General features: G+C 46.9%; 1 protein-coding gene across 1 annotated transcript in view; it reads left to right on the plus strand.

The window, feature by feature from the left end:
* sycp2 (synaptonemal complex protein 2) overlaps nucleotides 1–18,834 on the plus strand; it is a 43,419-nt gene that overhangs the window by 22,514 nt on the left and 2,071 nt on the right. The window contains exons 13-17 of the mRNA XM_061258059.1: nucleotides 376–470; nucleotides 9,900–9,999; nucleotides 11,645–11,703; nucleotides 13,984–14,062; nucleotides 14,363–14,419. Of these exons, the coding sequence (XP_061114043.1) occupies nucleotides 376–470; nucleotides 9,900–9,999; nucleotides 11,645–11,703; nucleotides 13,984–14,062; nucleotides 14,363–14,419 (390 nt within the window). The remainder of the gene's footprint in view (nucleotides 1–375; nucleotides 471–9,899; nucleotides 10,000–11,644; nucleotides 11,704–13,983; nucleotides 14,063–14,362; nucleotides 14,420–18,834) is intronic.

Below are 18,834 nucleotides of genomic sequence, written 5' to 3' on the forward strand. Positions count from 1 at the left end.
TATACACACCTGCTATACACTGTGCTTCAGCACTGTACACACCTGCTATACACTGCTTCAGCAGTCCACACACCTGATAATCACTGTGCTTCAGCACTGTTACCTCTTGATGCATTTTCATCTCCCTTCCCAAAGAGAGCAGCTCCATTTCTCCTCCCCGTTCCACCTCTTATTTTGTTACCTTTTCACTTCTTCTGTTTTCTCCTTCAACAGCTACTTCAAACCTACTTTTCACATTTGCTCTTCTTGTGAAACAGTAGCAGGCATGATTCATTTGATGAAGTGGTTGAGTGACAGCATTGGTGTGACTGTATTTAATGAGTGAATTTCCTGATGGTTGTGGCATGCTTTGTACTTGTTTGTGTATCTCTCCAGAATCGTTCCAGAAGGATGGATTACTTTGCCAAGCAGTCTCTGAACACTGTTCAGCAGCATGTGTCTTCTGTTAGCATGCAAATTCATCAGTACAGGTGAGCTTCTGTTTGCATGTGTGTGTGTGTGTGCGTGTGCCCATGTGAGTGTTCGTGTGTGCAGATGTGTCTGGACATGGGGCGACATGGCAGTCGTCTGGCAGTCGGAGGGTTGCCGGTTCGATCCCCCGCCCGGGCTGTGTCGAAGTGTCCCTGAGCAAGACACCTAACCCCCAAATGCTCCTGACGTGCTGGTCGGCGCCTTGCATGGCAGCCAATCGCCTTCGGTGTGTGAGTGTGTGTATGAATGGGTGAGTAGCATCAATTGTACAGCGCTTTGGATAAAGGCGCTATATAAATGCCAACCATTTGCCATTTACCATGTACAATGAAATAGAGAAGCTCTGTTTAAAGAAGGGCAACTAAAGTGTTTCCTTCAGTAGAGAGTTCCTCTCTGTGCTGATCTCAGCTGTATTTAGTGAGTTCCTGTCTGTGCAGATCTCAGCAGTATTTAGTAAGTTCCTGTCTGTGCAGATCTCAGCAGTGTTTAGTGAGTTCCTGTCTGTGCAGATCTCAGCTATATTTAGTGAGTTCCTGTCTGTGCAGATCACAGCAGTGTTTAGAAATTCCCTCTCTGTGCAGATCCCAGCAGTGTTGAGTGAAAAATCCTTTTTCGACCAAACTAAGGGGGCTACAGTCACATTTTTAACCCAGTTATACTCAATAAGGTATACCGAATAACAATCAAGATGTGATATTACTTGACACGACTTGAGAACTAATTTACAAGGCCGTTGTTTTATTTGTCGCGACTTAACACTTGACTCTTCAGTTGGTCGAATTTAACATGCGACTATTCATTCGCTGATGAATGATGGCCTACAAAGACCATCATGAAACGGTTCTGTGGGTTGAACTGAATGTAACTGCGACACTACGTAAAGTAGTTGGTGAAATCCTTGATTGTGTCTGAAGATCTAATCCTTTCAGATTTTTTGAGGCTGCTGAAATAAAGGTTCTAAATATCAATTTCGATGCATTGTATCATTTGAAATATAATTTACAATGTGGATTTCCTATACGAGGAGCTCCTGAACCCGAACAACACGTCCTCTGTGGAAGAGGCAGAGCCTGAAGACTCGGGGGAATCTGCACCTATATCCCTGGTGGAAGTTGCTGAGGTAGTCAAAAAGCTCCTCAGTGGCAAGTCGCTGGGTGTAGATGAGATTCGCCCTGGGCTGTCTTGGCTGACACGCCTCTTCAGTGTCGCGTGGAGATCGGGGACAGTGCCTGTAGAGTGGCAGACCGGGGTGGTGGTCCCCATTTTCAAGAAGGGGGACCGGAGGGTGTGCTCCAATTACCGGGGTATCACACTCCTCAGCCTCCCTGGGAAAGCTTACTCTAGGGTACTGGAAAGGAGGCTCCGACCGACGGTCGAACCTCGGATTCAGGAGGAGCAATGTGGCTTCCGTCCTGGCCGTGGAACAGTGGACCAGCTCTTTACCTTGGCGGGGTTGCTGGCGGGGTCATGGGAGTTTGCCCATCCAGTCCACATGTGCTTTGTGGACTTGGAGAAGGCTTTCGACCGTGTCCCCCGGGGAACCCTGTGGGGTGTACTGCGGGAGTATGGGGTACCGGGGCCGTTGTTACGAGCCATCAGGTCTCTGTATAACCAAAGTGAGAGCTGTGTCCGCATTCTCGGCACAAAGTCAAGCACGTTTCCGGTGGGTGTTGGACTCCGCCAAGGTTGCCCCTTGTCACCGGTCCTGTTTGTGGTATTCATGGACAGGATCTCAAGGCGCAGCCGAGGTGAGGAGAGTGTCCGGTTTGGTGACCTCAGAATCGCATCTCTGCTTTTTGCGGATGATGTGGTTCTGCTGGCTTCATCGGACCGTGACCTTCAGCACGCACTGGAGCGGTTTGCAGCCGAGTGTGAAGCGGCCGGGATGAGAGTCAGCACCTCCAAGTCCGAGGCCATGGTTCTCTGCCGGAAAACGGTGGATTGCTCCCTCCGGGTTGGGAACGAGTCTTTGCCCCAAGTGAAGGAGTTCAAGTATCTCGGGGTCTTGTTCACGAGTGAGGGTAGAAGGGAGCGTGAGATCGACAGGCGGATCGGTGCAGCGTCAGCAGTAATGCGGGCGTTGCACCGGACCGTTGTGGTGAAGAAGGAGCTGAGCCGGAAGGCGAAGCTCTCGATTTACTGGTCGATTTACGTCCCAACCCTCACCTATGGTCACGAGCTTTGGGTAGTGACCGAAAGAACGAGATCGCGTATACAAGCGGCCGAAATTAGCTTCCTCCGTAGGGTGGCCGGGCTCAGCCTTAGAGATAGGGTGAGGAGCTCGGACATCCGGAGGGAGCTCGGAGTAGAGCCGCTGCTCCTTCGCGTCGAAAGGAGCCAATTGAGGTGGTTCGGGCATCTGATCAGGATGCCTCCCGGGCGCCTCCCTTTGGAGGTTTTCCGGGCTCGTCCAACTGGGCGGAGACCCCGAGGGAGACCCAGAGCCCGCTGGAGAGATTATATATCTCTCCTGGCCAGGGAACGCCTCGGGATCCCCCAGGAGGAGCTAGAATGCGTTGCTGGGGAGAGGGACGCCTGGAATACCCGGCTTTGCCTACTGCCCCCGCGACCCGACTCCGGATAAGCGGGTGATGATGGATGGATGGATGTATGGATTTCCTATACTTGTCTATGGGTTTTCAACAATCGATCCAACTCCTTCTGCTAGTTAGCTAACATTAGCTTGATTAATAAATACTGGTGGAAAGATAATGCCCTTCCCCCATAAATTTAGTTTAGAAAATAGACGCCATCATAAAAGTTTTAATCTACAAGGCTTGTCCTTTCACAGGTAACGTTTTTTTCAATGATGTTATTATCAGTCTGTAATTTAACGATTTGATGCACAGCAGGCTTAACTTAGCTAGTTTACCACCAGTAATATGTGGCTAGCTAGTTTTTGTTCGGTAAAAAAATCGACCTTACATGGCTTGATATAGTCTAATGTTAGTCTTGTCTTGATGATAGTCTTGATGATACATCTCAATGTATTTGTACAGTTTTGTGGTCCCGATAGTACAACAGCATAGCTAGCTATGATGCCTGGTCTGAGTAAATTAATTGATTTAAGAAAATTACCATTCATTTGTAATGAAATCGCATCTGACAGTTCGACAAACTCATTATTAGCGGCAGAGTGCTGAAATAGAGACACAGAAGTAACTTAAATAGAGCTACTTACACACCGGCCACTTTATTAGGTTCACCAATTGTCCCCAGAACTCAATCCAATGAAAAGATGTTTCAAGCATGATATATTAAATACTCACACAATAATACAAAATTAACAAGATTCTTGAAATATTTTAATAATTATATTTCAAGTTAAAGTTATAGTAGGTTTAATCATATTGGTCTGATGGCGGATGCTGGGAGGCCAGCCAAGAGGGAATTGCAGTAGTCCAGGCGGGACAAAACCATTGCTTGGACCAGGAGCTGGGTCGAGAAGGGGGTGAGAAAAGGGCGGATTCTGTGGATGTTGTATAGGAAGAACCTGCATGACCGGGTCACCACCGCAATGTTCTCGAAGAGTAAATTGCTGTAAACTGCTGTCCATTACCACGCCGAGGTTCCTTGCACTGGATGATGGTGTCAGTGAGGTATCCCCTAGGGAAATGGAGAGATCCAGATGGGGAGTGGTAAGAGCAGGAAGGAAGATCATTTCAGTCTTGCCTGGGTTGAGCTTTAGATGGTGGTTATCCATCCAGCTCTGGATGTCACTCAGGCAAGCAGAGATACGGGCTGAAACCTGTGCGTCAAATGGTGGGAATGAGATGAAGAGTTGGGTATCATCAGCGTAGCAGTGGTAGGATAGACCAAGAGCCGTGATAACAGGGCCAAGGGAACAAGTGTAAAGAGAGAAAAGAAGCGTCCCTAGGACTGAACCCTGGGGAACTCATATGGCAAGGGCCCGAGGTTTCAATACCGTACCAGCCCAGGAAACCTGGAAGGAGCGACCAGAGAGGTAGGACTCAATCCAGTTCAGGGCTGTGCTACAGATCCCTGTTGCTGACAGGGAGGACAGGAGGATGGAGTGATCCACAGTGTCAAAGGCAGCACAGAGATCTAGAAGAATGAGGACAGAGGAGAGGGAGGCTGCTCGTGCGACATAGAGTGATTCACTGACGGGGAGGAGTGCGGTCTCCATTGAGTGGCCAGGTCTGAAGATAGACTGATGGGGGTCTAGCAGGTTGTTCTTGAAAAAGGAAGAAGTTGACTAGAAGCAGCTCTTTCTATTGTTTTAGATAGAAAAGGAAGAAGAGATACCGGGCGGTAGTTCTGGATGATGGAGGGATTCAGGGTAGGCTTTTTTAGCAGCGTGGTGATGTGAGCCCTCTTGGAGGATGATGGAAAACAGCCAGACGGCAGGGAGGAGTTGACAAGGGAGGTGACAAATGGGCGAATGGCAGGTGTGGTAGTCTGGAGGAGAGAAGAGGGGATAGGGTCAAGGGCACAGGTTGTAAGGCAGTGGGAGAGCAGGAGTTGAGAAACATCAGAGTCTGTAAGGGATTGTAGTTTAGATTGTCTGAGGGTAACATACATTATATTCTCAGCCTATTAGCAGTAATATTTAGCATGTTTGGCCAGAACTCCAGAGAGATTATGAATCCAATTGGGATTGTTCCCCATTTTAAATAAAGGTTAACAATAATAATAATAAAATTATATCAGATTATACAATTTTCCACAGTGTAGTCACACAGGTAATTTATTTCTCAGGAACCACAAATTAAAAGGTGAGAGCATCTCTCAATTAGAGTACATGACTTCAGGAATATTGCCAACACAATGCCAATAGAGGACTTAACTCCTGATATATCTGACAATAAGCAATTTACAACTGTGGATGTTATACGATGCCGACTAGCTGACTTGAACTGAATACAGTACCATCGTGAACACACAATAACTAGCTGGTATCTTAGCCTAGTCTGGGCTAATTACTTTCTGATGGAAACTCGAAGATGAATAAATTACCAGTTATTCGCGAAAACACGATTTATTTCAGTTTTACTCAAGTCAAGTCCCGAATTCGCATGACAGGGTAGCTAACTTAGCTGCAAGAATATGAAAATTCAACTCAGAAATGACATGGTGTAACTGCATATATCGACATTGTCCAATATTTAACATACAATTTAACATTCGATTAAGTAGCTAATGCCATCAGACAGTGGTAAACTGGCCAGCTAGCTAGCAAGCAAAACCAAAGTCAGCAAAATCTAGCTAGCTATTCTGCAATTGGGTTCGCTATATAGTTTTGCAAAAAAAGTAGCTTGATACCATCCATCCATCCATCTTCATCTGCTTATCCGGAGTCGGGTCGTGGTGGCAGTAGGCTGGGTATTCCAGGCGTCCCTCTCCCCAGCAACACATTCCAGCTCCTCCTGGGGGATCCCGAGGCGTCTACCTCGGGGTCTCCGCCCAGTTGGACGAGTCCGGAACACCTCCAAAGGGAGGAGCCCAGGAGGCATCCTGATCAGATGCCCGAACCACCTCAATTGGCTCCTTTTGACGCGAAGGAGCAGTGGCTTTACTCCGAGCTCCCTCCGGATGTCTGAGCTCCTCACCCTATCTCTAAGGCTGAGCCCAGCCACCCTACGGAGAAAGCTAATTTCGGCCGCTTGTATACGATCTCGTTCTTTCGGTCACTACCCAAAGCTTGTGACCATAGGTGAGGGTTGGGACGTAGATCGACCGGTAAATCTTCACCATGACAGTCCGGTGCAACGCCCGCATTACTGCTGACGCTGCACCGATCCGCCTGTCGATCTCACGCTCCCTTCTACCCTCACTCGTGAACAAGACCCCGAGATACTCAGACTCCTTCACTTGGGGCCATAACTCATTCCCAACCCGGAGGGAGCAATCCACCGTTTTCCAGCAGAGAACCATGGCCTCGGACTTGGAGGTGCTGACTCTCATCCCGGCTGCTTCACACTCGGCTGCATACCGCTCCAGTGTGTGCTGTAGGTCATGGTCCAATGAAGCCAGCAGAACTAGGTTGTCCGCAAAAAGCAGAGACGCGATTCTGAGGTCACCAAACCGGACACTCTCTTCACCTCGCCTTGAGATCCTGTCCATGAATATCACAAACAGGACCGGTGACAAGGGGCAACCTTGGCGGAGTCCCCCACCCACTGGAAACGTGCTTGACTTTGTGCCGAGGATGCAGACACAGCTGTCACTTTGGTTATACAGGGACCGGATGGCTTATAACAACGGCCCCGGTACTCTATACTCCCGTAGTACCCCCCACAGGGTTCCCCGGGGGACACGGTCAAAAGCCTTCTCCAAGTCCACAAAGCACATGTGGACTGAATGGGCAAACTCCCATGACCCCGCCAGCAACCCCGCCAAGGTAAAGAGCTGGTCCACTGTTCCACGACCAGGACGGAAGCCACATTGCTCCTCCTGAATCCAAGGTTCGACCGTCGGTCGGAGCCTCCTTTCCAGCACCCTCGAGTAAACTTTCCCGGGGAGGCTGAGGAGTGTGCTACCCCGATAATTGGAGCACACCCTCCGGTCCCCCTTCTTGAAAATGGGGACCACCACCCCGGTCTGCCACTCTGCGGGTCTTGTCCTTGACCTCCACGCGACACTGAAGAGGCGTGTCAGCCAAGACAGCCCAACAATGTCCAGAGCCTTCAGCATCTCAGGGCGAATCTCATCCACACCCAGCGACTTGCCACTGAGGAGCTTTTTGACTACCTCAGCAACTTCCGCCAGGGATGTAGGTGCAGATTTTGTTGACGTGTTGTTCAGGTTCAGGAGCTCCTCAAAGTGCTCTTTCCACCACCCAACAACATCCCCAGTCCGGGTCAGCAGTTCTCCTCCCCTGCTGAAAACAGGATGCTGCCCAGTGACTCCAAGAAGGCTGGATACTCTGAACTGCCGTTTGGTGCATAAGGGGTCAGAGCTTTCCCCCCAGCGACACGTAGTCGCAGAGAGGCGACCCTGGGTGAAACTCCAACACAGTGGCACTCAGCCGGTGACTTGTGAGTATCCCCACACCCGCCCAGCGCCTCTCACCCTGAGCAACTCCAGAAAAGAACAGAGTCCAGCCCCTCTCCAGGAGTTTGGTTCCGGAACCAGTGCTGTGCGTGGAGGTGAGCCCAACTATATCTAGTTGGTACCGCTCCACCTCCCGCACTAGCTCCGGTTCCTTCCCCACCAGAGAGGTGACGTTCCACATCCCCAGAACCAGTCTGTGACGCCGAGGATCAGCATGCCCGGATCTCCGCCTTTGCCTACTGCCCGTTGGGCAAAGCACCTGACTCCGACACCCTGCAGGTGGTGAGCCCACAGGGTGGCGACCCCACGTTTCCCTTTTCCGGGCGAGGTAGTTGGGTATCTGTGAGGCCATGTCATGGAGTCTTTGAATCGCTCTTAGTCTGGCCCCTCCCCCGGGACCAATTTGCCTTGGGAGACCCTACTGGGGGCTAATGCTATGACAACATAGCTCCCAGGATCACCGGGACACACAAATCCCTCCACCACGTTAAGGTGGCGATTCCTTGGAGTTGATACCATTCAAACTATATAATGATCTAATTAGCTAACAGTTAATGTTTGCTAGCTATTTTGTTTTTATCAAATCTGTGCCTACATTAATAAGATAGCTAGTTTGCTAATCTGTCTATTCCAAAAAGCCGCTGAATTCCAGTCTTCGCTGAGGGATAAAAGCATAGTACCTTGGTTAAGCATAGTTCTGCCGCACTGACTGACAAACGCTAGTTCAATAACCATGGGAGTTCAAACTACTTTACGGTCATTCACTTTGTAGGCTCTTCATCAATGTTACGAGAGTCTAGTGTTGACTCGCGACGAATACAACAGCGGCCTTATAAATTAGTTCTCGAATCATGTCAAGTAAAATCACATCTTCATTGTTATTCGTATACCTTATTGAGTGTAACTGGGTTAAAACTGTGACTCTCGCCCCCTTAGTTTGGTAGAAAAATGCATGATTTTTGCATTATCACCTATGGAAAATTGAGAGTTACGGTGGACTGGACGCCAAATTGATTTCTGCAACTTCTGGCTCCGCCCGCCTCTCCAGTTCTTATACACTCTATGATCTGTATTTAGTGAGTTCCTGTCTGTGCAGATCTCAGCAGTATTTAGTGAGTTGCTGTCTGTGCAGATCTCAGCAGTATTTAGTGAGTTCCTGTCTGTTCAGATCTCAGCAGTATTTATAAAATCCATCTCTGTGCAGATCTCAGCTGAATTTAGTGAGTTCCTGTCTGTGCAGATCTCGGCAGTATTTAGTGAGTTCCTGTGTGTGAGACGGGTGCGTGGGGGTTGGACCCAAAATGCACGACTCAGAAACAATAGTTGGATAATGTCCCGTCAGGGCTTTATTCGGGACGAATCCCAGGAGCGTAGTCAAAACAAGCAAAGTCCATACACGTAGATCCAGCCAAACAAACAATAAACAATCAAAAAGCATGGTGCCGAGGGAAGAGGCAAACTCGTAGTCGGTAGACGTGCAGGGAGGTCTGGTAGCAGGAGAGCTGTCAGCGGGGCAGAAGTACAGGCGGACGGCAGGCAGGGTCGTAGTCGAGGGCGATGCGGAAGTCGAAACCATAAAACAAACAGCGAGGCAAAGGTACAAAAAGAGTAGGCAAGGATGTGGTCAAAAACAAGCGAAGGTCAACGAAACGGAAATCAATAAACAATGGTCGGTAAACAGGCTTGGATCTTAACGTGGAATCAATGATAATAATGCTCAAGCGTTGCTTTGACGGACAAGAGGCAGACAATTTCGCAAAGAACAGAAGTGCGACTGGGCTATAAATGCAGGTGTAGACAGGTGTAGACAATTAGTTAGAGAGCAGCAAGGGAATGGAAAACAGGTGCGATGGATGACAAGTTTAACAAGGTAATTAGTAATCGTTAGTAATAAACCTATCCTGCCCTTACTTAGTCAATTAGTAAATGACATGCACGAGAAACGTAAGGTAACATGAACACATGATTAGTCTGTTAGTTCTCCCCAATCCTGATCTAGCGTTAGTAGTTTTAGTAAATAGACAAATAGAAACAATTAGGGTGTGAGTGACAGAAAGAGAGAGAGAAAGCCGGAACGCAAGTTTTGCGGAAAGACATGTAAAAGTGTATGTTTAAACAACGACCAGTCTGCGTAACAATAAAAATAAATCAAAACATAACACTAAACGAACTAAGACGATAACCATTCAACATAACAAGGTAAAATAATCGTAACGAAACATAACTAGACATGACAAGAAAATAAATCGTAGCAAGAAACAAACTAAACAACATGACGAACCTAGACTAACATAATACATGATAAGACAATACGTGACTAAGACAAATGATAGAACATAAAACAAGGCAAGTCAGACCTGAAACGTGAGTGTGTGCGGATCTCGGCAGTATTTAGTGAGTTCCTGTCTGTACAGATCTCAGACGCTGGAGAAGATCAGAGGTGTGCTGCGAGAAGAGATTCACAGCTTGGAGCAGGACAACTCGAGCCTGAAGGAGATGGAGAAGGAACTTACGGTGCCCCCTTTTTTAACACTTATTATTGTATGCATTTCAGGTATTTATTAAGGCGAAACAAATATATTTTCTGAGCTTCTCCAAAATATATATTCAGAAAAGTACATTGTGTAAAGTGGTTCTCAAACTGGATCCTGGGGGAGCCCTGTGTATGCTGACTTTTGTTACAGCCAATTTCTTGCTCATTTATGGCTGTTTAGGTTCTTTAGTATTTTTTTCTTTCAACTTACTAACACAATGCAGGTTTGACTCGTTATCATTGGATTTATTTTTGAGTTCTTTGTTATCCACCAAATTGTTAGTTTTCATGGCCAAGTGTCCACACATTTTATACCAGTTTTTTATGCAGTGTTTGCAAAATAACACAATAAGGGCAATGTGAACATGGGTAGTTTTTTTTTAATGTGGCAAAAGAGGGTAAATAATCCCTTGAGGCATGAATAGCATCCAATTAAGGAAAATTCACAGCTTGTTCAAATCCTGGGATTGCAACTGTGGTTGGAACAACCAGGACCAGGACCAAGTTTGAGAACCACTGGTGTAAATGATGTCCATTCTAATGTTCTAGCCTGAGTTCAAACAGGGTGTGTCTGTTCTGTTGGAATATTCACTTCAAGTTCACTTGTCGAGCATAATCAACTCTGTCTACAAATGCCTTCCCATATGAAAACCTACAGGACGGTAGATCTCCAGAAATGGGGTTGGGCAGCCCTGATATAAATGATTGACTGTCAAAATAAGTAAGATTACGATTACTGATTCATATTTATATTTTAGCAGGGACTGTGATTGGACATTTTAATCCTAATGTTTGGACAATTCACACAGATAATTATAACAATGAGGATTAGGATTATGACAAGAATAATAATAATGATAATGAATATTTGAATATTATGACTGCTGAATATTTACTGGGTAAGGAAATTCCCGTAAAAGGTTGGACAGCGGGTCTTATTGTTTACAGCAGGGCTGCCGAACCCCATTCCCATTCCAACCCTAATAAAGCACATCATATTCACCAGCTTGTTGAGCTCCTAATTAGTAGAATCAGGTGTGTCACATTACGGTTGTAGTGAAAACATAGAGGATGGTAGACCTCGAGGAACTGGATTGGGCAGCCCTGCCCTAAACCCTGCATTGCTCCAGGGGGCGATTGTCTCCTGCTTAGTCTAATCAACTGTACATCGCTCTGGATAAGAGCGTCTGCCAAATGCCATTAATGTAATTTGCATGCTTTGTCTTTAAGGATTACTATTTTAGAGTATTTGTATAAAGATGGGCCCTCCCAGATATTCCCTCGGCCCTTAGCGCTGGAGAAAGGTCTAACACTAAAGCACCCCTTTACACACTGATGTGTGTATAGCAGGGGTCATCAAATCATGGTCCTCCAGAGCCCAGAACTGCCGCCTCTCCATCCTTCCTTTACATGCGAGTCAGGGGTGAAGATAGTCTGGCCAATCAGTAATCACTAATTACATTATAATTGTTCCATTAATTACAAGGGAGAAAAGAAAACCAGGGCCCATGTAAAGGATGAATTTGGATCGGAGGTCCAGATTTTTTATTTTTTTTTATTTTTAGGTCCAAATTAGATGACCCCTGGAGCAGCGTGAAGTTAATGGGAAACCTGTGTCTTTTTCAGACTTACTGGAGGAAGCAGAGCCAGGGCTTCCACTCTTACCAGGACAGGGAGAACAGGAGGTAAGAATGCATCAGTACATCTCTTGCATGGAGAGATCCTGCGCTCATTAAGTGCTTAAATACATCCACAATTTTATAATTTAAATATTTTTTAATATACAGTACTGTGCAAAGGTTTTAGGCAGGTGTGAAAAAATGCTGTAAAGTAAGAATGCTTTCAAAAATCTAAATCCATCCATCCATCCATTATTTGAACCCGCTTATCCTGATCAGGGTCGCAGGGGGCTGGGGGGCTGGAGCCTATCCCAGCATACATTGGGCGAGAGGCAGGAATACACCCTGGACAGGTCGCCAGTCTATCGCAGGGCACACACACCATTCACTCACACACTCATACCTACGGGCAATTTAGACTCTCCAATCAGCCTAACGTGCATGTCTTTGGACTGTGGGAGGAAACCGGAGTACCCAGAGGAAACCCACGCAGACACGGGGAGAACATGCAAACTCCGCACAGAGAGGCCCCGGCCGACGGGGATTCGAACCCAGGACCTCCTTGCTGTGAGGCGGCAGTGCTACCCACTGCACCATCCGTGCCGCCCAAAATCTAAATGTGAATAGTTTATTTTTATCAATTAACAAAATGTGCATTTACAGAAGAAGTGAATGAACAGAAGAAAAATCTAAATGAAATCAATATTTGCTGTGACCACCCTTTGCCTTCAAAACAGCGTAAATTCTTCTAGGTATACTTGCACACAGTTTTTGAAAGAACTCGGCAGGTAGGTTGAACTAGCCACAGTTCTTCTGTGGATTTAAGCAGCCTCAAATGCTTCTGTCTCTTCATGTAATCCCAGACAGACTCGATGTTTAGATCACATCCAGGCCTCCTTATTCTCCTTTACGCTGAAGATAGTTCTTAATGACATTGGCTGTATGTTTGGGGTCGTTTTCCTGCTACAGAATAAATTTGGGGCCAATCAGATGCCTCCCTGATGATATTGCATGATGGATAAGTATCTGCCTGTACTTCTTGGCATTGAGGAGACCATTAATTCTGCCCAAATTCCCAACTCCATTTGCAGAAATGCAGCCCCAAACTTGCAAGGAACCTCCACCATGCTTCAGTGTTGCGTGCAGACACTCATACTTGTACCGCTCTCCAGCACTTCTGCGAACAAACTGCCTTCTGCTACAACCAAATATTTTAAATATAATTTTGACTCATCAGTCCAGAGAAGCTGCTGCCATTTCTCTGCACCCCAGTTCCTGTGTTTTCATGCGTAGTTGAGTCATTTGGCCTTTTCTCCACGTCGGAGGTATGGCTTTTTGGCCGCAATTCTTCCATGAAGACCACTTCTGACCAGACTTCTCCGCACAGTAGATGGTGTACCTGGGTCCCACTGGTTTCTGCCAATTCTGGACTGATGGCACTGCTGGACATCTTCCGATTGCGAATGGGAGTAAGCATGATGTTACCACTGCGTCTACGGTCCTCAAAATTGTTCATTTCTTTGTGCTTCTTCAACAGAGCTGGAAATGTGCCTGTCTGCCTTGAAATTTCTGCCTGGGAGAGACCTTGCTGATGCAGTATAACTACCTTGTGTCATGTTGCTGTGCTCAGTCTTGCCATGGTGTATGACTTCTGACATTAAACTTCAGCAACCTGACCTTGGAAGCAGAGTTTGGCTGTTCCTCACCCAGTTTTAACCCTCCTACAGAGCTGTTTCTGTTTCAGTTAATGCTTGTGTTTCAACCTACATATTAAATTGATGATCATTAGCTCCTGTTTGGTATAATTGGTTCATCGCTCACCTGACTATATGCCTACAAAATCCCTGACTTTGTACAAGTGTACCTAGAAGAATTGATTTGGTTTGAAGGCAAAGGGTGTTCACACCAAATATAGATTAGATTTTTTCTTCTGTTCACTCACTTTGCACTCACTTTCGTTAATTGATAAAAATAAACTATTAACATTTCTATTTTTGAAAGCATTCTTACTTTACAGCATTTTTTCACACCTAAAACCTTTGCACAGTACTGTATATTTAATTTTAAAAATATTGAAAACATAATAAGGATAATACACATCAAATAAAACAACAATTCAGTTCAAATAGTTACAGAAGGTTGTAAGCAGGTTTTTAAAAATGGTTATTTAAAACATGGCACATCAGGCACGTAATTGAAAACATGGCACATGATGCAAAGTACTTGATGCCAATTGGTGGGACAGTACTTGGTACTTGGTTGGACAGTTAGGTGCTCTTGAAGGTGTCCTAAAGGGCTGTTACTTCAGGTTAAACCGCACAATGTGTGTGTCCATTCCTCCCACAGACTACAGAACCTGAGGGGCACCTTCCAGAAGAATGTTTGTCACAGCCTTGAGTTTGAGGAACAGATCTTCACATCCGAGGTGACTATCTTCATACTTTTTTGGACAGACACATGCGCTTATCTTCGGATTTGTTTTTATGCACATTTCCGCCAGATACATCTGTGTAAGAGTGCCAGGCTGAGCCAAAAGCTCCTTTCCATCTTTAATTCCTGACTTTTAATGTGTCGCCAAAACATAGCATGGTGCATTACAGAGCACCATACCTGTAGCTGAATCTGAGCTCACACACAAAAACACACACACAAGTTTCTGTTACATGCATTCTGAAATACGTTTTTGTCACCACGACATCTTTTAATACAAATCTATTTCTTTCAGATGTGTCTGATGAGGAAAGACTTGAAGTCTGTTCAGGACAAACTGTTTAAGGAAATTGTGAGTATTTGTCTTTACGGTGTGGCTCGGTTCATCTATCCTGGCTCTGTAATAAGGAAAATAGGAGAACTGAAAACTGGGAAGTGCTTGCAGGTTAGCTCTCAGGCTCTGAACCAGGCCAAAAAAGGCCAGGGGTCACTGAGGAGTGAGAAGAAGGCCAGGGGTCACTGAGGGGTGGGAAAAAACGCTAGGGGTCACTGAGGGGTGGGAATAAGGTCAGGGGTCACTGAGGGGTGGGAAAAAACGCTAGGGGTCACTGAGGGGTGGGAATAAGGTCAGGGGTCACTGAGGGGTGGGAAGAAGGCCAGGGGTCACTGAGGGGTGAGAAGAAGGTGTTGGCACCCAGAACTCTGATCAAACTTTCAAACTAGGTGTTGCCGTTCAAATATGAATCAAGATTCAGCAACTGCATTGCTTATTTCTCCACTCCAATGTTTTCAGAAACTTATTTTAGTGGACAAAAAGTCCACAGTCCGCAGAAATATACAGACCACCGCATTATTATGTTTTGTTAAAAACTATTGAACCTCAGCCTCATAATGGCTTCCTTGAGTGACATTGGCACAACTCTGGGCCTCATGTTGACAGTCGGCGATAACAGCCGACTGTTATTACCATGGTGACTTAGTCCCACCAAAACTGTCAGGAACCTAGAGTAGACTCAAGGATAATGTGAAAAGGGCAGGCTTTATTAACAAGGGGCCAGAGAGTCCAAATTATTGCAGAGTCCAAAGCCAGGCAGAGATCGTGAACAGAAAATCCAAAACAGCAAAAACCAAAGAAATATCAGCTAGACACCTGCTGCCAGGGCTCCACCTTCAGGGAGCTTAAGAGACGTTTCTCCTCCGCCCCTGTTCTGAGCATGCCCGACCCTGAGAAACAGTTAACCCTGGAGGTGGACACTTCGGACACTGGAGTTGGGGTGGTCCCATCGGGCCAATGACAACAAGGTCAACCCATGTGCGTTCTTCTCTCGCCGTCTCTCTTTCACCGAAAGAAACTACAGCATTGACAACCGAGAACTTTTGGCCGTTAAGTTGGCCTTCGAGGAGTGGCGCCACCTGCTGGAGGGGGCTACCGCCCCATTCATAGTCTGGACAGATCACCGCAACCTATCGTATTTAAGAACAGCTGGTCACTGTTCTTCAACCGTTTTAATTTCTCACTGACCACCGGCCTGGCTCCAAGAATATCAAACCTGACGCCTGGTCCCGAATATACTCACCTACTCTGAATGACAAAGAACCTGCCGCCATCCTGCCTGCCAGTACCTTGGTTGCCGCCACTCAGCTCACCATAGTGAGTAAGGTGGAAGAAGCCCTTAGGGGCTGTCCCGTTCTAGACAACACACCTGCCAACCACCTGTTTGTTCCCAAATCTGTCTGCCCACAAGTCGGCTATAGTCCCACGTGGCAGTGGACTTTATAACCGGTCTGCCCATGTCCAAGGGGATGACCGTCATCATGACAGTGGTGGACCGGTTTTCCAAATACGGGCACATCGCCAAACTCCCGTCATCCAAGGAGATGCCTAAACTTTTGGTCCTCCATGTCTTCCACCTGCACGGCCTCCCACTGGAAGTCACTTCGGACTGAGGTCCCCAGTTCGCCAGCCAGTTCTGGAGAGCCTTCTGCGCTCTCATCAACGCCAAACCCCAACTTTCCTCCGGCTTCCACCCACAGACCAACAGGCAGACCCAAGAACTCTCAATCAACCAAGAATCTCAATCAAGAACTCTCAATCAACCAAGAACAGTCTCAATCAAGAACTAGAATAGACACTCCATTACCTGGTGGAGATGTCTCATTACATTACATTAATGGCATTTTGCAGACGCTCTTATCCAGAGCAACATACAACAGTGCGTATCCATACCAGGGATAAGTGCGCTGAAAGACCCGAGAGGGAAGTACAATTTCAACTGCTACCTGCACAACGAAGATAAGGACCATTGGATCTGAATTTTATCATAGTACCGCAACACGCAAATGCATGAACAATGTATGAACCGCTTGCCTAGCCAAACAATGCTTACCTAGCCAAAACATCCTAATACAGAAGTAAATATCACAGGCAAAGACAACAATTAAGGTTTATAGGGAGGGACAGGAAAAGGTGCAGCTTGAAGAGGTGCGTCTTCAGTCTGCGCTTGAAGATGGCAAGAGATTCTGCTGTTCTGACCTCAACGGGGAGTTTGTTCCACCACCGTGGAGCCAGAACAGGAAGTAGTCGTGAACGGGAGGTGGAAGTTCAGAGAGGGGGAGGCGCCAAGCGGCCTGTGGTGGCCAAACAAAGAGGTCTGGCAGGGGTGTAGGGTCTGATGATTTTTTGGAGGTAAGCTGAAGCTGACCCCTTAACTGCTTGGAAGGCAAGCACCAATGTTTTGAATTTGATGCGAGCCATGACAGGCAGCCAGTGGAGGGAAGTAAGCAGGGGGGTGACATGCGAGTGTATGGGAAGGTTGAAGACCAGACGAGCTGCTGCATTCTGGATAAGTTGGAGGGGTCTGATGGCAGATGCTGGGAGGCCAGCCAAGAGGGAATTGCAGTACTCCAGGCGGGACAGAACCATTGCTTGGACCAGGAGCTGGGTCGAGTAGGGTGTGAGAAAGGGGCGGATTCTCTCCGTATGTTGTATAGGAAGAACCTGTCCCTCTCCAAGGGGGAGGAGGATGGGGAGAAAGAGGGAGGGAGAATGATCAGATGTATGCAGAGGGGTAACCGTGAAGTTGGAGCATGAGCAGTTCCTTACGAAGACAAGGTCTAGGACATTGCCTGCCTTGTGGGTTGGAGGAGAGTGTTGCAGGGAGAGGTTGAAGGAGTGGAGTAGTGGTAGGAAGGCAGCAGCCTGGGAGGCTTCAAGGTGGATGTTGAAATCTCAGAGGTGAATCAGTGGGGTGCCATCCTCAGGGAAGGAGCTGAGAAGGGTGTCTAGCTCATCAAGGAAACTTCCCAGGGGCCCTGGAGGACGATAGACAACTGCAATAAAAAAGGTTAGTAGGGTAGGATACTGCAACCGAATGGTGTTCAAAAGTGGATATGGAAAGTTCAGAGAGGGGGAAATTAACAAACCATGGGAGTGTGAGAGAAGGAGAAGGAGGATGAGAGGGCAGCAGGAGTGGCAGTGTTGTCAGGTGTGATCCAGGTCTCTGTCTCCATCCTCCCGGTTGGATAGCCTTCCATGGATTGAATACGCATGTAATTCACTGCCTGTCTCCTCCACTGGGATGTCTCCATTGGCATGCTGCCTGGGCTACCGAGGCCTCCTGTTTTCCCGGAGATGGACAAGGAGGTGGAGGTGCCGGCAGCTCAACTCCTCATTCAGCGGGCCCGTCTTACCTGGAAAAGGGCCCTCATGGCGCTCCTCAAGAGCATCACAGAAATGAGGAGGATCGCCGCCATGCTCCACGCTACATGGTCGGCCAGAAGGTCTGGCTGTCATCAGATTGTTACGTGTTTATGCCATACTCTCCAGCGTTTTCTGATTGATACCTGTTACAACCTGTTTCGTCCCAGACCTCCGAGTTTAGCTTATTCCGTCTATCTGATTCTGACCCATAGTTTCTCGACCCGTTTCTGTTTTTCGACTTTTTTTTCTGGATTGTGTTTTTGTCCGATTAACCCGTTTGTTTTCAACCCCTCGCTTGTGACCGCTACCACTCTTTGGATTACCATTGATATATCTGTTTGCTGGGAATCTGACCCATTGCCTGGACTATCCATTACAAACTGCCTTATTCCTGCTGTATCTGTTTGCCAGCTTCGGACCTTCGCTTGTTATACCTGTATCGAGAAAATAAAGACTTTGTTAACCAAAGAACTTAAGTCGTGGTCTCGCTTTTGGATTCCCCGTGAGCCTGATAGGTCCATTAATGGGCAGTGTGAGGGAGAGTGTACAGTGCATCGGGAAAGTATTCACACCACTTCACTTTTCCCACATTTTGTTATGTTACAGCCTTATTCTAAAATGGAATAAATTCATTTTTTTCCTCAAAATTCTATACACAACACCCCATAATAATGACAACATGAAAGAAGTTTTTTTGAAATTTTTGCAAATTTATTAAAAATAAAAAACTGAGGAATCACATGTACATAAGTATTCACAGCCTTTGCTCAATACTTTGTTGATGCACCTTTGGCAGCAATTACAGCCTCAAGTCTTTTTGAATATGATGCCACAAGCTTGGCACATCTTTGGGCAGTTGAACCGTCACCCCAGTCTGAGGTCAAGAGCGCTCTGGAGCAGGTTTTCATCCAGGATGTCTCTGTACATTGCTGCATTCATCTTTCCCTCAATCCTGACTAGTCTCCCAGTTCCTGCCGCTGAAAAACATCCCCAAAGCATGATGCTGCCACCACCATGCTTCACTGTAAGGATGGTATTGGCCAGGTGATGAGCGGTTTTCTCCAAAC

This window comes from Conger conger, chromosome 10, assembly GCF_963514075.1.
Source record: "Conger conger chromosome 10, fConCon1.1, whole genome shotgun sequence".
In the NCBI taxonomy this organism is placed as follows: domain Eukaryota; kingdom Metazoa; phylum Chordata; class Actinopteri; order Anguilliformes; family Congridae; genus Conger; species Conger conger.